At 37.9% G+C, this 17,488-nt stretch overlaps 1 protein-coding gene across 1 annotated transcript; it reads right to left on the bottom strand.

The window, feature by feature from the left end:
- Positions 1-5,147: 5,147 nt before the first annotated feature.
- Positions 5,148-16,405, bottom strand: dcun1d5 (DCN1, defective in cullin neddylation 1, domain containing 5). The gene is made up of 10 exons (XM_080025051.1): positions 16,336-16,405; positions 13,590-13,643; positions 13,354-13,396; positions 12,903-13,002; positions 11,465-11,627; positions 11,202-11,293; positions 10,908-11,016; positions 8,760-8,864; positions 8,478-8,580; positions 5,148-5,612 (listed from the first exon to the last, which is right to left on the bottom strand). Exons 4-10 carry the CDS (start codon positions 12,968-12,970, stop codon positions 5,554-5,556), a joined length of 699 nt encoding a protein of 232 aa, XP_079881177.1. The 5' UTR covers positions 12,971-13,002; positions 13,354-13,396; positions 13,590-13,643; positions 16,336-16,405; the 3' UTR covers positions 5,148-5,553.
- Between the last annotated feature and the right edge of the window lie 1,083 nt (positions 16,406-17,488).

Genomic DNA, 17,488 nt, shown 5'->3' with positions numbered 1-17,488 from the left:
TCCGAGGAACTTTCAGTTTGTGTTCATTCTTGCATCCCCTTTGGACAAAAGCGATAGGGTTTCTACTACCCCAACTGTAGTTCCTGGGTGAGCTGCCCATGACAAAGGCATTGAGAAAAAATAGCATTCTTTGCACTGATGTTCTCATTTGCTATTACAAGTCATTTATGATCATCAGAGGAAAAATTAGACTGTTTCAGAAATATATAAAAGTTCCTCGTAGCACCTTTAATGAATTTTATTTGTTTATTTTAATTTAATTTATATATATATATATATATATATATATATATATATATATATATATATATATATATATATATATGTGTGTGTTACAGAGGTGAGAAGGATAGAAGAAGAAGTGGAGGCAAGAATACGTTTGGAAGAAATCAATAAAGAGTGTCATTGGGAGCCAGAGAAAAAGGAGCAAGAGATCAGTGGTTTGCATATTTAAAAAAAAATGTATTTGCCTAATTTGTCAAGCTTACTTTTGTTATATCCGATTTTGTTAAGCAGCCTGGGGTCCCTGGAAAGTCGTAATATATATGTATATACATTTATATATTTAATAAAAAAAAATTATTTAATTTATTATTTAATATATTTCTTCTTTTTCAACTCATTTATTAATATTTTTAATTAATTAATTTATTATATTAAAATAGTTGTCTAATATTTGTAACATATTTAATTATTTGAAAGTTATTATATTGTAACTTGATGGAGCACTTTGAGTTGCCTTTGTGTATGAAATTTACTATACAAATAAAGTAACCTTGCTTTGCCTTAGGAGAAAATGGCGGGAGTCAAACCGACACAGATGAAGATTCGGATAAAGATGGAGAGAGCAGCGAGGAGGTAGAGAGCGAATGTGACCAGGAGAAAGAGTTGAAGGAAAGAGCTGAGCAGCAGAATAACAGTTCTGATGATGGACATGACACAGAGAAAAACGGCGTCAAAGAAAGAACTGAACCAACATCTTCTTCCACGCCCCGCCCAGCTCGCCGTCGCAGCCGTGTCATCCGCCTGTACCAGGTGTGTTGTTTGTTTATTTGTTTTTATTAAATCGATGATGTGTATGTGATGTAAAAGAGCAATGACAATATTGTTCTATTTTGAATTCAATGACAATATCTATCTATTTATCTATCTACACTCAACAAAAATATAAACGCAACACTTTTATTTTTGCTCCCATTTTTCATGAGATGGACTTAAAGATCTAAAATTCATTCCAGATACACAATTGTACCATTTCTCTCAAACATTGTTCACAAATCTGTCTAAATGTGTGATAGTGAGCACTTCTGCTTTGCTGAGATAATCCATCCCACCTCACAGGTGTGCCACATCAAGATGCTGATCTGACATCATGATTAGTGCACAGGTGTGCCTTGGACTGTCCACAATAAAAGGCCACTCTGAAATGTGCATTTTTTTGCTTTATTGGGGGTCTGGGGACTCAGAACCAGTCAGTATCTGGTGTGACCACCATTTGCCTCATGCAGTGCAACACATCTTCTTCGCATAGAGTTTATCAGATTGTCAATTGTGGCCTGTGGAATGTTGGTCCACTCCTCTTCAATGGCTGTGCGAAGTTGCTGGAGACGGCTTATGGTGGAGAAATGAACATTCAATGCACAAGCAACAGATCTGGTTGACATTCCTGCTGTCAGCACGCCAATTGCACGCTCCCTCAATGCTTGTGGCATCTGTGGCATTTTGCTGTGAGACAAAACTGCACATTTCAGGGTGGCCTTTTATTGTGGACAGTCTAAGGTACACCTGTGCACTAATCATGATGTCAGATCAACATCTTGATGTGGCACACCTGTGAGGTGGGATGGATTATCTCAGCAAAGCAGAAGTGCTCACTATCACACATTTAGACAGATTTGTGAACAATGTTTGAGAGAAATGGTACAATTGTGTATCTGGAATGAATTTTAGATCTTTAAGTCCATCTCATGAAAAATGGGAGCAAAAACAAAAGTGTTGCGTTTATATTTTTGTTGAGTGTATCTACAGTGGAGGAAATAAGTATTTGATCCCCCACTGATTTTGTAAGTTTGCCCACTTACAATGAAATGAGCAGTCTATAATTTTAATGCTAGGTTTATTTTAACAGTGCAAGACAGAATATCAAAAAGAAAATCCAGAAAATCACGTAAAAAAAAAGATATAAATTATTTTGCATTTCATTGAGGGAAATAAGTATTTGATCCCCTATCAAAGCATTGCTTAGTACTTGGTGGAGAAACCCTTGTTGGCAAGTACAGAGGTCAGACGTTTCTTGTAGTTGATGACCAGGTTTGCACACATCTCAGGAGGAATTTTGGACCACTCCTCTTTGCAGATCCTCTCCAAATCTTTGAGGTTTTGAGGCTGTCGCTTGGCAACTCCAAGCTTCAGTTCCCTCCACAGATTTTCGATGGGATTTAGGTCTGGAGACTGGCTAGGCCACTCCATGACCTTAATGTGCTTCTTCTTGAGCCACTCCTTTGTTGCCTTTGCTGTATGTTTTGGGTCATTGTCATGCTGGAAGACCCATCCATGATCCAGTGACCTGGCTGAGGGAAGGAGGTTGTCAGCCAGGATTTCATGGTACATGGCCCCATCCATCTTTCCCTCGATGCGGTAAAGTCGACCTGTCCCCTTAGCACAGAAACACCCCCAAAGCATAATGCTTCCTCCTCCATGCTTGACGGTGGGGATGGTGTTCTTGGGGTTGTACTCAGCATTCCTCTTCCTCCAAACACAGTGTGTTGAATTAATACCAAATAGCTCAATCTTTGCAATCTTTGTTTCATCTGACCACATCACCAGCATTCTCTGAGTCGTTCAGGTGTTCATTGGAAAACTTCAGATGTGCCTTCTTGAGCAGGGGGACCTTACGGGCGTTGCAGGATCTTAATCCATTACGGCGCAGTGTGTTACCAATGGTTTTCTTGGTGACTGTGGTCCCAGCTGCCTTGAGATCATTAACAAGCTCCTGCCTTGTAGTTCTGGGCTGATCCCTCACCGTTCTCATTATCATTGAGACCCCACGAGGTGAGATCTTGCCTGGAGCCCCAGACCGAAGGAGATTGATGGTCATTTTGTGCTTCTTCCATTTTCTAATAATCGCACCAACAGTTGTCTCCTTCTCACCCAGCTTCTCACCAATGGTCTTGTAGCCCATTCCGGCCTTGTGCAGGTCTACAATCTTGTCCTTGATGTCCTTAGACAGCTCTTTGGTCTTGCCCATGATTGAGAGGTTGTAGTCTGATTTATTCTGTGGACAGGTGTCTTTTATAGAGTTAACGACAGGTGTCTTTTATATAGGTAACGAGTTGAGATCAGGAGAACTTTCTTAAAGTTAAAGGACTGTTCTGTGGGAGCCAGCATCCTTTATTGTTGGTAGGGGACCAAATACTTATTTCCCTCAATGAAATGCAAAATAATTTATATCTTTTTTTTTATGTGATTTTCTGGATTTTCTTTTTGATATTCTGTCTTTGACTGTTAAAATAAACCTACCATTAAAGTTATAGACCGCTCATTTCATTGTAAGTGGGCAAACTTACAAAATCAGTGGGGGATCAAATACTTATTTCCTCCACTGTATCTATCTATCTATCTATCTATCTATCCATCCATCTAACTAACTTACCAACTATCTATCTATCTATCTATCTATCTATCTATCTATCTATCAGTACGATGAGGAGGGTCAGCGGTACGGCCACCTCCCAGCCGATCAGTCGTCTCCCTCTGAGCTGAGCCCGGCTCCCCTCACACAGAGGCAGCGCTCTCTGTCTCTGACGCGCCTCCAAACCATCATGGCAGCCGCAGCAGCATCACCGCTGGACTCAGGACAGACAGAGGGCAAGCCACACTTCCACATGGAGATATGAAAACAGAGACACCGTCTTGGACTCTAAAAGACTTTAATCCTCCTACGAGAAACTTTCAATTGTTAATTAAACTCGAATTTTTACTCTGATGATCACACATCATAGTTTTTTTTCACGTGAATGATTTACAGCAGGCAGACCTGAACAGCCTGTGTTTCTAGTTTGAATTTTATTGCAAGTTAGATCAAGGGGTATCAGGGGGTGTGGCTTATCACATGTGGAGGAAGTGCTAAATCAGGTTTGTAATGGGTGGGCGTGGCTCATCCCCTTATGATGTCAATAGGGGACAGAAATCTGACTGACGTTTCTGAACACAGGTTTTCAGAAACATGGAGGTGGAGATGGGTTGTTATCTCATACTTTGGGCCTTTGGTCACATTGGGGACCCATATAAACGTTAACAAAAAAAACATGAAAAAGTGCATTTGGCATAAAAGGCGACCTTTAAAATCAACTATTACTTAAATGTGGGGGTGCCATTAGCTCAGTTGGTAGGGCATCCCCCCCATGGGCCTCGGCCAGCAGCGGACCCGGGTTCGATTCCAGCCCGCGGTCGTTCTCTGCATGTCACTCCCCTCCCTGACCCATTTCAACTCCGTCTCTGCACTATCAATAAAGCATAAAATTGCCCCATAAAAATATATATATATATATATATATATATATATTACTTAAAGGACTATACCATTCTAACTAGTTAATATTTACAATACTGCTGCAGCAGTTTTATACAGAAGCCCTGGATGGACATGGATACAAACATTTTATTCCTGTTTTTCCGTAAAAAAAACAAGTTAATTTGAGTTCATGATCAAGATCATCAGATAATCGTCCCGTTACAACAAATTGTTTTTCATTATTTTTTTATCACAGGCAAATGGGAAATAAAATGTATGATTCTTTGTCCGTTTAGGGCTTCCGTAGTTGGACAATAAGTGAGATGTCATCCAAGATGCTAGAAGAGCAAAAGAGACAGCTATGCATAAGGACATGATAGGAAATAACTGGAATTACCAGGCGCATGTTTGCACCCTACGCCGGTCTGTTATGTCGCCCACCAAAGAGCGAAAAAAAAAAAAAAAAAAAAGACCCAAAAAGTTATGAATAAATCCATCAAATTTAAACCTCTGGTAGTAAGTTGGAAAGCCATAGTTGTTTGTAAAGACTAGAACATCTTCATCACTGACAGCATCAAACATTAACTTAGAAAGTGTTTGATGAATGGACCAATTATTAAGAGGCAGCTTGTCAAACGTCCATTTCCTTTTTATTATTGTGAAAACATCTACAAACAAAGACACAAAATGGAAAAAAATTATTATTATCAAGAAAACATAAATTCCACATCTTTTCTCTCAGTTCATTTTTTGTTGTTTTCCTATTTTAAGAACTTTTCCCACATTTTCTTTTTTTCCAAATGAACACTATAAAAGTCTAATGAGTGAGAGAAAGGCGTCTCGACCGGTTGGCATGACGATGTGGAGTCCAGAGGGATGATTCTGTAGTTCCATGTTTGTGTGTGAATGTTTAAAGTCTGTCAAAGTGTCGGTTGGAACTGAAACTGAAACAGTTTTTTGCTTTTTATGAAAGAGTTTCCTCCCGTTTGTGGGTTCTGTTTTTCTCTCTTTTCTCCTTTTTGGTTCGGTGGCAACGTCTGCTACGATGATGGCGACCAGGTTTTCTGCCATTCCACAAACTCGTCTAGCAGCACTGGCCCTGCACACACAACAACAACAACAACAAATATGAATATACATCCGGCAATTTGTTGGTGTTCAATCTGAGAAATCATGCAATATAAGGCTATTTAATTAATTAAAAATGTTTTGCTAATGTCTCAAATCTCCATAACAGACAGTTCAGAAGAAACAACTTAAAATTAATATTGAAACATTTTAAAATTCCTTCATTGGTATTACATTGTCATTCAAGTTGATACATTTGTTGAATTATCTCATGAAATGCTTTGTATTTTTGATTTCTATGTTTCCAGAATGGTTGTGTTGCAATTTGATTTATTTGAGCACTTTAGTCCGTCTTGCAAGGATTATTTTTAGGGCCGACCGATTAAAATCGGCCGATTATCGCATATTTCGGAATAATCGGCATCAGCCGATTTTTTTTTCTTTTTCTCACATACATACATATATATATATATATATACACAGTCATATGAAAAAGTTTGGGACCCCCTTCTAATTTTTGGGATTTTTGTTAATTTTTCCCATTCATTAGCTGGGATTTCAAAGAAGCAAATTCCTTTTCATATATGACATACCTTAGGGAAACAGAAGCAATTCAGCAGTGTCATTTTGTTTATTGGAATAATAGAAAATATGCAATAGGCATCATGACAATTTGACTGGTGCACCCCAACAGAAAAATTACATCAGTACTTAGTTGAGCCTCCTTTTGCAAAAATAACAGCCTCTAGACGCCTTCGGTAGCCTGTGATGAGTGTCTAGATCCTGGATGGAGGTATTTTGAACATTCTTACATACTAAAGCGATCCAGTTCAGTTAAATGTGATGGCTGCCGAGCATGGAAAGCCCGCTTCAAATCATCCCATAGATTTTCGATGATTTTCAAGTCATTGGACTGCAACGGCCATATCAGAACATTGTACTTTTCCCTCTGCAGGAATTTGAACTGTGTTAAGGGTCATTGTCTTGTTGGAATATCCAACCCCTGGGCAACTTCAACTTTGTGACTGATGCTTGAACATTATCCTGAATAATTTGTTGAAACTGGGTTGAATTCATCCGACTATCGACTTTAACCAGGGCCCCAGTCCCTAAAGTGGCCACAGCATGATGAAACCTCCACCAAATTTGACAGTAGGTAGCAGGTGTTTTTATTGGAATGCAGTTTTCTTCTTTCGCCATGCAAAGCACTTTTTATAAAGACCAAATAACTTAATTTTTATCATCAGTCCAAAGCATTTTCTTCCAATATGAATCTGGCTTGTATAAATGAGCTTTTGCATAATCCATGCAACTGTATCTGTGGCGTGGGCGCAGAAAGGGCTTCCTTCTCATCACCCGGCCATACAGATGTTTTGGTGCAAATTGCGCTGAATTGTTGAACGATATACAGATAGACAATCTGCAGCCAGATGTTCTTGCAGGTCTTTGGAGGTGATCTGTGGGTTGTGTGCAACCATTCTCACAATCCTCCACCTATGCGCTCCTGTTTTTTTCTTGGTCTGCCATGCCTGGGTTTAACTGCCACTGTGCTTCCATTTCCTGACAACGTTCCCTACAGTCGAAATTGACAATTGAAACCTTTGGGAAAGCTTCTTGTAGCCTTCCCCTAAACCATGAATAATCTTTGTTTTTCAGATCTTTTGGGAGCTGCTTTGATGATCCCATTCTGTCTCACTTCAGCAGAGAGTCAAAGAGAAGTGCAACTTGCATTTAGGCACCTAAAATACCTTTTATCATGAATAAACAGACATTTCTATGAGGTTCAATACTTAACAACATAATCCAACCAATTTTGTGTTTAAATTCATCAGTTTTACATGCTGTTACACGCTGAAATTTGTTCTCTGAGGGGGGGCTCACTCTCTCACACTTTGAAAACCCCTGCTATAGCCTATTTACAGCAGCAGCAGGTGTGTTGTAATACATTGGATTAATTTACACTTGACAGTTCCCCCTGCAACCAATAGGATAGCAGAGGCATTGGTCATCGCTTGACAGTTAATAATAAAAAAAATGTATATGGTGCTTTTTTGGAGGTCATTCAAAGACACTTTACATCATAGAGAATCATACATGTAGAAAAAGAAAACAAAATACGGTTTGAATTGGAGTCAGGTGTCATTATGGTTCCTTAAAGAGGTGAGTTTTGAGTTGACTTTTGAATAAGTTTATTGAGTGTGAGATGCTGATGTTTGGGGGGAGGGAGTTCATATCAATGCATAATGTCTGAATTTAGACATATTTGTTACACTTTATTTTTGTTAGACAATGCGTAATGCAATAAAGAAAAAGTTCCTGTACATATTTTCAACTTATTATTATTATTATTTTTTTTTAAATCGGCCGATTTAATCGTAATCGTCATTTTTCTTTGAAAATAATCGGCATCGGCACTCCAAAATCAATATCGGTCGGGCCCTAATTATTTTATGTCCTGGTGTAAGGTCCATAAAGTGTAGTGGCAGCGTTGACCTTTGAGTGAGAGAACCAGAGTCTAAATAGAGGAAGCTGAGATCATATGAGCCAGTGTCTGATAACCCCTCTGCTCAATGAGAGGCAACACAAAACACACCTCTCTGTATCCACGAGTGAAAACAGTCACAACAAACGAAGTCAACAAGCCCAAAGAAAGGGCTTTGACAAACGAGGCCTCCATCATTACAGGAGTTCTGTCATCACTGCTATAGCATCTTCAAACACAGCCATTGGTGCTGCTGATGGACACGCACACACACTCTTGAGGCATTCAATTACAAAAATGCCCCAAGCATTAAACAGCAGATTTTTTGATGGCGGGAATAAAAGAATACTGTTGCTTTTTTGGAGATAGCGTTACCATTATATTTGCAAGAGAAACTTTTAAAAACAAACTCACAAGCTCCGTCTTCATCGTAGTTACTGAGGTCTGTGTTGATGGTTCTGCTGAACTCCAGAACATTATACCACTGGTCCTTATTCATCCCTTTGTACTTGGACTGCTGTGGGAGAGAATAACAGAGAGAGGGGGTGAAAAAGATTGAAAAGTAAACACTTATATTTCTAGTTAAGAGTCAATTTTGTTCCTGTTCAATATTGCTAAGATAACCTACTGCTGTCAGAAACATCTGTCACTTTTCTTTCCCGATCTGAACCAATGAGAGCAAAAAGATTAATTTACCTCGAGGAACTGGTGGAAGACGGGGAATAGAGGCCACGTTCTCCCCAGCAGCAGTGCCAGCATGGACTTAGCCGTGTCCATGTCTAAACTCCTCTGGTCCTTATCCTAAAGAACAGACAGCAGTGAGAGGAAGGGGACGGAATGTTTGGGTCAATTTATGTTTTGATCCTGTCGCTTTTCAAATCTAAATGTAATGCCATTTGGAAAAAAGTACAAAAAATATATATTAGAGAGGTATTCATAAAGACCCTGCAATATACAGTCATATGAAAAAGTTTGGGAACCCCTCTCAGCCGGCATTATAATTGACTCTGCTTTCACACAAAAAAGATAAAAGTGGTATGTCTTTAATTTACCAGGAACAGCTAAGTACTGGGATGTTTTCCAAACAAAGATTTTTTGAAAAGCAGTATTTAGTTTTATGAAATTAAATAAAATGTGAAAAACTGGCTGTGCAAAAATATGGGAACCCCTGTGGTCTTGCTGATTTTAATGCATGTAACAGCATGTAAAACTGAGGACTTTAAACACAAAATTGGTTGGATTATGTTGTTAAGCCTTGAACCTCATATAAAGGTCTGTTTAATCATGATAAAAGGTATTTTAGGTGCCTAAATGCAAGTTCCACTTCTCTTTGACTCTCTTTAGAAGTGAGACAGAATGCGATCATCAAAACAGCTCCCAAAAGATCTTAGAAACAAAGATTATTCATTGTCATGGTTTAGGGGAAGGCTACAAGAAGCTTTCCCAAAGGTTTCAATTGTCAATTTCTACTGTAAGGAACGTTGTCAGGGAATGGAAGGACACAGGCACAGTTGCAGTTAAACCCAGGTCTAGCAGACCAAGAAAAGTACAAGAGCGGCATATGCGGCAGATTGTGAGAATGGTTGCACACAACCCAAAGATCACCTCCAAAGACCTGCAAGAACATCTGGCTGCAGATTGTGTATCTGTACATGGTTCTACAATTCAGTGCAATTTGTCCAAAACATCTGTATGGCCGGGTGATGAGAAGGAAGCCCTTTCTGCGCCCACGCCACAGATACAGTTGCATGGAGTATGCGAAAGCTCATTTAGACAAGCCAGATTCATATTGGAAGAAAATTCTTTGGACTGATGAGACAAAAATTAAGTTATTTGGTCTTTATAAAAAGCAGATGTTTTGGTGCAAATTGCGCTGAATTGTTGAACGATGTACAGATACACAATCTGCAGCCAGATGTTCTTGCAGGTCTTTGGAGGTGATCTGTGGGTTGTGTGCAACCATTCTCACAATCCTCCACCTATGCCGCTCCTGTTTTTTTCTTGGTCTGCCATGCGTTTAACTGCCACTATGCCTGTGTCCTTCCATTTCCTGACAACGTTCCCTACAGTCGAAATTGACAATTGAAACCTTTGGGAAAGCTTCTTGTAGCCTTCCCCTAAACCATGACAATGAACAATCTTTGTTTTTCAGATATTTTGGGAGCTGTTTTGATGATCCCATTCTGTCTCACTTCAGCAGAGAGTCAAAGAGAAGTGCAACTTGCATTTAGGCACCTAAAATACATTTTCTCATGATTAAACAGACATTTCTATGAGGTTCAAGGCTTAACAACATAATCCAACCAACTTTGTGTTTAAAGTCCTCAGTTTTACATGCTGTTACAGGCATTAAAATCAACAAAACCACAAGGGTTCCTATATTTTTGCACAGCCAGTTGTTCACATTTTATTTTATTTCATACAACCAAATACTGCTTTTCAAAAAATCTTTGTTTGGAAAACATCCCAGTACTTAGCTGTTCCTAGTAAATTAAAGACATACCACTTTTATATTTTTTGTGTGAAAGCAGAGTCAATTATAATGCCGGCTGAGAGGGGTTCCCAAACTTTTTCATATGACTGTGTATATATATATATATATATATATATATATATATATATATATATATATATATATATATATATATATTTCAAAATAAAGATTGTGTTTCAAGAGAACTGACATTACTTTTGATTTTAAATTGTGAAAAAAACAAGGCTACACATTCACTGTATTTACATCAGATCTCCACTCATTCTAAACTTGAACATCACCACAGCAAAGTGAGAAGTTATAACACTAGATGTAATAAAAAAAACATCTTAAAAAGGGTGTTGACTCACTCTGGAAAAGTCAAAGGCATATCTGTAGATGTTTTTGAAGGCGACGGAGTCGTTGAGCTCATTGCGCAGGTAATCCAGTTTACTCTGTAACCGCTCTGTGCAGTCAACCCTGAAGGAGTTGAAGAATCACAGGTTAAAACTAAAACACAGTTAAAACAGGTTTCACACAACGCCAGAGTGTTGGCAGAAAATACAGCTTTCGACTGTATGAAACAGTGAACCAGGCCTGTGGTTCATATGTTCAGTATAAACCAACAGTGAATAAACAATAGAACATTGAAAGTGAGTTCTTACTGTAATACTGTCATTCCCCTGAGCCACTCGTCTTTTGTGAAGAATCCCATATTTACAGCTTCCAGGTGCCACGCTAAAACTAACATGATAATCTGAAAAAAAAGGAGAAACAATAAGTTTATCTGTTAATAGTTTATATATTAACATTGGTGCAGTGAAAAACACTGATGTCATCAAAACCTTTTCTAGAACCGAGATGCAGTGATGATACTTGATGAATACTTTTCCAGGTTAGGTATAGGATGAATACAGTAAAAACTCACATTCTCCGGTTCCACTCCGATGTCTTCACAGAACTTCTCCATGGCCTCTGGGCCGACCACCTTGTCTGGGCCGGCGTAGGCGTGGAACCAGGCCAGGCACTTCTTATTAGAGAACAGCTTGTCACTGATCGGCCGGGCACCGCGGATCTGAGGCCGAGTGAAACTACAACACACAACAAAGGCTTTAGGTTAAAGATTACATCAGTTTGAAATGAAGCTAAATAATATCACAATGGTCAGAAAAAGTAGATCCCTGAAGAGTTAGGAAAGAATTTATATATCAGTTGGGTAAAATAAAACATGACAAAATGACAAACACACTTATGACTCTGTTCTGATCCTCCAAAAGCTTCACTAGTTACCATTTCATAATTAATTCAATAGGATCATGTTTGAACACACAACAAGCGTTTGAAAACTTTGAGGTAGAAGAATTCAGCTTGTAAGTAAATGACATGTAGTGATTTTATGTTTCCTTCGAATGTAGGTTGTATTGAGTTACATTGTGATGTGTTCAAGTGCTGTTCAGTAAAAACGACTATTTGGTGAAGGCAACTTCATGGTTCAATTTAATCTTGTAAAATGTAGTGTTACGTCAGAAACTAATACAAATAGGCTACAGTTGAAGTTGAATTTTTTTTTTGTTTTTCCCGACGGCCATACCGTGTACCAGGGAAGAATTTGGGGAAAGTTTGAGGGATAAAAAACTGGATGCCGCCCAACCCTTGTACCAAATAAACTGGTAACATAGTCCTCCTGCTGTGAACTGATATAACACTGATTAAAAGGGCAAGTGAGTGATGAGTGCCCCGTGTTCCCATAAACACACTAGCTTACTGTCTGAATGCAACATTAACAACCACACGTATCTACTCAAGCCACACACACACACACACACATACACACACGCACACAAAACTGAGAGGGGTCCAGTCTGCTACTGCCAGGTGAAAGAGACACTGCCAGTTCCTTATTGAGAACACAGCGGGTTCAAACAGAGGCCAGACTCTCCCGCAAACTGCCTCACACTCACCAGGGTTTCTCTGGCTCAGGACGGGCCTTTGGGGGGGGACTATGCAGATACATTTTGGTCACAACACTTTTCTGGGGTCACAACTATGTGCACCAGTAACGGCAAGAAGTCCGTTATGTTATTTGCTGGTTTTTGCTGTTAATTTCTTAGTTTTATAAATGAAGAAAAAAGTTTATTTATTTCATTGTCATTTCATTTTATTTTGGTGCTGGATAAAAACCTCTTTGGGGGGGCGCCAAAAGTGTCTTTATGCAGGATTCTCCTTAGAGGGTTTGAACGACATGATACAAATCACACTCAGTACCCAAACTTAAAAGATACACTAGAGAAAGGTCTGATGGAAATAATTCCACCCATTGCAGATAAAGGACCAGAGAGAACAGACGAGCTATAGATATATTTTACCTTGTGATTTTAGACTTGTGTTCATTATCCTCTGCATCAGGATGCTTCCTCTTCTTCTTCACCGGCATCCCTGAGGCTTTGAGGGGCTTCAGAGGCTGGGCTGAATACAGAGAAATAATAGAATATTAACAATTATAATATTTGTTTGTTTGGTCAGTCTGTGTCTGCATTATGATACAACAGGATCAAATAAAAACACTCAAGTAATCATGACGGACCGGGACCAGCAGCTGATGATAATTTGTTTTTGTGTTGACAGAAGGCCAGATATCTTACTTCAAAGTACTTTCCTGATTTACAAATCGCTGTATTGAACAGGTAGATCCAAGTCGGCTGAGAAAATTAAGAGTCGACGGGGACAGCTCTAAAGATAACAAATCCATCTACATACAATACAAGCCAATAATTAATAATCTATTAGAGGAGAAAACGTGTAGGATGCGGGTCATACCGGTGTATTTCTTGCTGCCGTGTCCATTCAAATCGAAGAGATTCTAGAGGAAAATAAATCAAACTTCAGGTAAAATGGTTCCAGCTCAATAACACTTTGATAAACTTTAGTCCAGTCAGCAGACAGAGATTAGGATGGAGATATTGTACTGAGAAGTTGAGCAGCATAATCACTGTGTAAATGTTGGACTGCATTAGCTTTTAGATGTAGCACACTAAGCTAACACAAGTACTTACAAACTTATCCAGCGTTCCAGATAATGTATAATGTTCTTACGGTGCAGGTTTTTCCTGTGAGTAGAAAAAACAGGCACAATATCGTTAGTAGTCAACTCACACGAACACGCTAAAAACACATTAATTAATTTTCAATATTAATAAAAACCTAGAATAACATTTTGGTTACAACTGATTGAGCAAAATCTAAATGTTGTGAATTGGCTCAAAATGTTAATAATAACTGTACATTGATATTTAGCGGTTAAATAAGTGAGAATAGCAAGGCCTTTAAACCTGCAGTGTGTAGAATTTTGGGTTTTATTTCCTAGCAGATTTTGTAGAAAGTAATTGTAATATCCATAAGTACGTTTAATTTAGTGCATAATAGCTGAATTAATTTTTTTGAATTATTATTTTTTCCCTTAGAAAGGGTCTCATATATGTCCATATTTCTGCATATTTTGGACCAAGGCCTAGTGCCGCCATCTTGAAAGTGTCATAGTTGGAATGTCATCAGGTGCATTGTTTAACATGTAGAATTGTTCTTGTCCTTGAAGGCCACTGTAGCTTCTGTTATTATTCTAAAGGGGTGGGGTTACCCAGGGAGCGTTGCATTCTAGAACTTTCTAGAACTTTCTTGATGATGTCATATTACACACTGCACCTTTAATACTTGTTTAGGGAAAACAGTTCAGTAGTGCTACAACCGTAAATCTTAACCATTTTTCATGGGGACGTAGGGTTGGTATTGTTTGAATGTTATCAATTCTGTTCCGATTCTCAAATCTTAACGGTTCAGCATTTCCATTCCAATAAGATAAAAAAGGGAGGTCAAATGTTCATGTATTTTATAAAGAATATTAAATCGTGTTCTTGTAGACAGAGAATGATCATTGGACCAAATGTTTTATAAACGTACACAGTTGAGATTTTAACCTGCAGTGTGTAGAATTTTGGGTTTTATTTCCTAGCAGATTTTGTAGAAAGTAATTATAATATCCATAAGTACATTTAATTTAGTGCATAATAGCTGATTTTTTTTTTTATTATTATTTTTTTTCCCCTTAGAAAGGGTCTCATATATGTCCATATTTCTGCATATTTTGGACCAAGGCCTAGTGCCGCCATCTTGAAAGTGTCATAGTTGGAATGTCATCAGGTGCATTGTTTAAAATTTAGAATTGTTCTTGTCCTTGAAGGCCACTGTAGCTTCTGTTATTATTCAAAAGGGGTGGGGTTACCCAGCGAGTGTTGCATTCTAGAACTTTCTAGAACTTTCTTGATGATGTCATATTACACACTGCACCTTTTAGTTCGATCTCACAAGAATCTAAAATGATCTTCTAGAATTATGCTGTTTAACAGGCAGGTTAACCAGACACAAATACAGACTTTGAGTTACAGATTCGATCCAGTTTTACTGTTGCTGTCCTTTAAAAAGGGATAATGTCAGTCAGCAGCTGTAAACGAGCATGACTCATTATTCCCCCAAATTTCAGCGATGTCCTTATGAGTAATGTTGAAAGAATATAAGTTACATAAGTTAGTTCACAAAACAGCCTGTCGCCGACTAAATGTGTGCTTTTGATTATGTGTCATAAAAGAAGAAGTTAAACTAAGGAATGTGTCACACAGATTTGTTTTCTCCTGAAGCTGGTTCAGATAAATAGTGACATCATTTAGGAAATTATTAACAGCAAAACAGAATTTAGATAGATAGATAGATAGATAGATAGATAGATAGATAGATAGATAGATAGATAGATAGATAGATAGATAGATATAATATTAAGTCTCAGCTAAAGACATATTTAGATCATTCCCTGGTCTTCTTTAGACACATTTAATTTGATTTATTTCTGCATGTTAACTTTCACAACAACTACTCTCCTAATTGCGTCACTATGGTTACACAAAATGTTATCAGTCACTGTTAGTTAAGTTTTAAGGTTTAGTTTTACATACATGGTGCATACATTTTAACATCTGGATAAATGTATTTGATATTGCAAGTCATTTATCTTGTTTTTGGTTTACTGTGATGTTATGATTTGTATTTTTGTTACAGCCCACTCAACTGTTTGAGTGTATTACTTTAACTTACTTTGTATTTGCATCCAAAGTGTACTTGGGTGACTTGAAAGGGGCTCACAAATAAAATGTACTAACATTATTATTCATATCTAAATGCGAAATAGTTTTTTTTTTTCAGTTGAAAGTAATAAAAAAAAAATTGTTGTTTTTTCAAATGAAAAATATAATTAAAAAGTTTAATTTGTGTCGTCAATAAAGCAGGAAAATCAAATCATTTGTTTTGTCACACAACAGCAGCAACACATTAATGTACCGATTCCAATTGATAACTTATTTTAAACGTCAATTACCTTTGAAAAAAAAAACGTTTTTAGTTTCTTCCGTTGAAGCTAACTGACCACGGCTAACTAGGTCAGTAGGACGTTGTTATACAATCATGACGAGGCCTCACATTTTATTATCGATTACACAGTCAGAAAACCTTCAAATTCAACACAAAATACATATTATCAGTTTGACATGTTCCGCTGCTAGGAGACTTCTTTTGTTTCATAGCCAGCGAAGCTGCAATGCTAACGTCAGCTAATGTGTCAACACATGCGTCAAACGGCCTTTTTAATCCACCTGAACCCGGTTAAAGCCAAGTATAATAAATTGTATTGTTAATAAACACAAACATTATTGATAAGAAATGCTATATATAGTTATTTAAACTCTGCCAAACACTTACTTTTTTCAGTTTCTCTACAGGCTGACAAATCAGTTCCACTCGCTTCTCTGCTGTACTGTCGCCGGCGTTTCCGGGCAGTGGACGATACCACCACTTTATGGACAGGGGGGTGTAACGCAAAATGAAATTACCCATTTCGAAGAAAAATATTCTCCTACACGCATGTTTACGAAGCGAATTTTACTTTAAAATACCTTTAAGCGTATATAAATTAAATGAACATTATTTTGGCCAGCAGTAAACCATGAGAGAAAAGAAGAAAAATAAAACGGAATCCCTCCGGACCAAAAAGGGTGACACGTGCTTGTTTTTAAAGGAACATTCCTTTATTTTTGGCCCTCACATGTAACTCTCCACGTTTCTCTGCGCTCAAACTCACTGACCCAAAACTGAAAGTGTATTTTTGTGTTTACAAGCTAAAACCTCTTATAAACTTAGCTGCCAACAGATTTAGCCATAACACGAAACAAAACACTAGTTATATAAAACTAAATAGCTGAACATTTATTTCTCATTATTATTATTTGCTACAGCAACAATTTCCCTTGGGGGATTAATACAGTAGGCTGTCAAATCAAATGTCTATCTATCTATCTATCTATCTATCTATCTATCTATCTATCTATCTATCTATCTATCTATCTATCTATCTATCTATCTATCTGGGGCACTGCTAAATGCTGTTAACTGTTGCCATGGGTAACAGACTGTTGCTACGGACATCATTTCGATCGATACACCTGCTGTCATAACAATCCGCTGACAGACGCGACGTCTACAAACATTTACATACTGCTCCTTCAAAAAACAATGGAAAACGTTTTCAAACTGTCGTTCTCCAGGTAGACATTGCTGTAAACCAAAATATATGCCTAGCAGATTTGGATTTTTGTTCTTGTTCGAACCTTTCCGTAGCACAGGCTATGAACTGGAACATCTAGGTCACATCAGTGTTCGTTGACTTCTCTTAAAAACTAGAAACGAAAACAAAGCCCAACTGAGGTTGTCTGTCTTTCAGCGGCTAGTCTGGGAGTGAGGGAATCAGGGAAAGAAAGAAAATACATCCATCTTACATCTGTCTTTTATTTTCCAGGGAAATAAATTATTATTCCACTTTAAACAATATTTGAAACAAGCAAAAAAAAAAACGCAG

This window comes from Ammodytes marinus (genome assembly GCF_949987685.1).
Source record: "Ammodytes marinus genome assembly, chromosome: 3".
In the NCBI taxonomy this organism is placed as follows: Eukaryota; Metazoa; Chordata; class Actinopteri; order Uranoscopiformes; family Ammodytidae; genus Ammodytes; species Ammodytes marinus.
Note: the sequence above shows the minus strand (reverse complement) of the source record. Positions and strands in the feature narration are given on the sequence as shown.

Coding starts and splice junctions, on each gene's coding strand:
- dcun1d5 (XM_080025051.1), bottom strand. CDS start 12,970: ATGCCGGTGAAGAAGAAGAGGAAGCATCCTGATGCAGAGGATAATGAA. Junction 8,581..8,759: donor TCTTCCACCAGTTCCTCGAG/GTAAATTAATCT, acceptor TCTCTCCCACAG/CAGTCCAAGTACAAAGGGAT. Junction 5,613..8,477: donor CTACGATGAAGACGGAGCTT/GTGAGTTTGTTT, acceptor TTGTGTGTGCAG/GGCCAGTGCTGCTAGACGAG.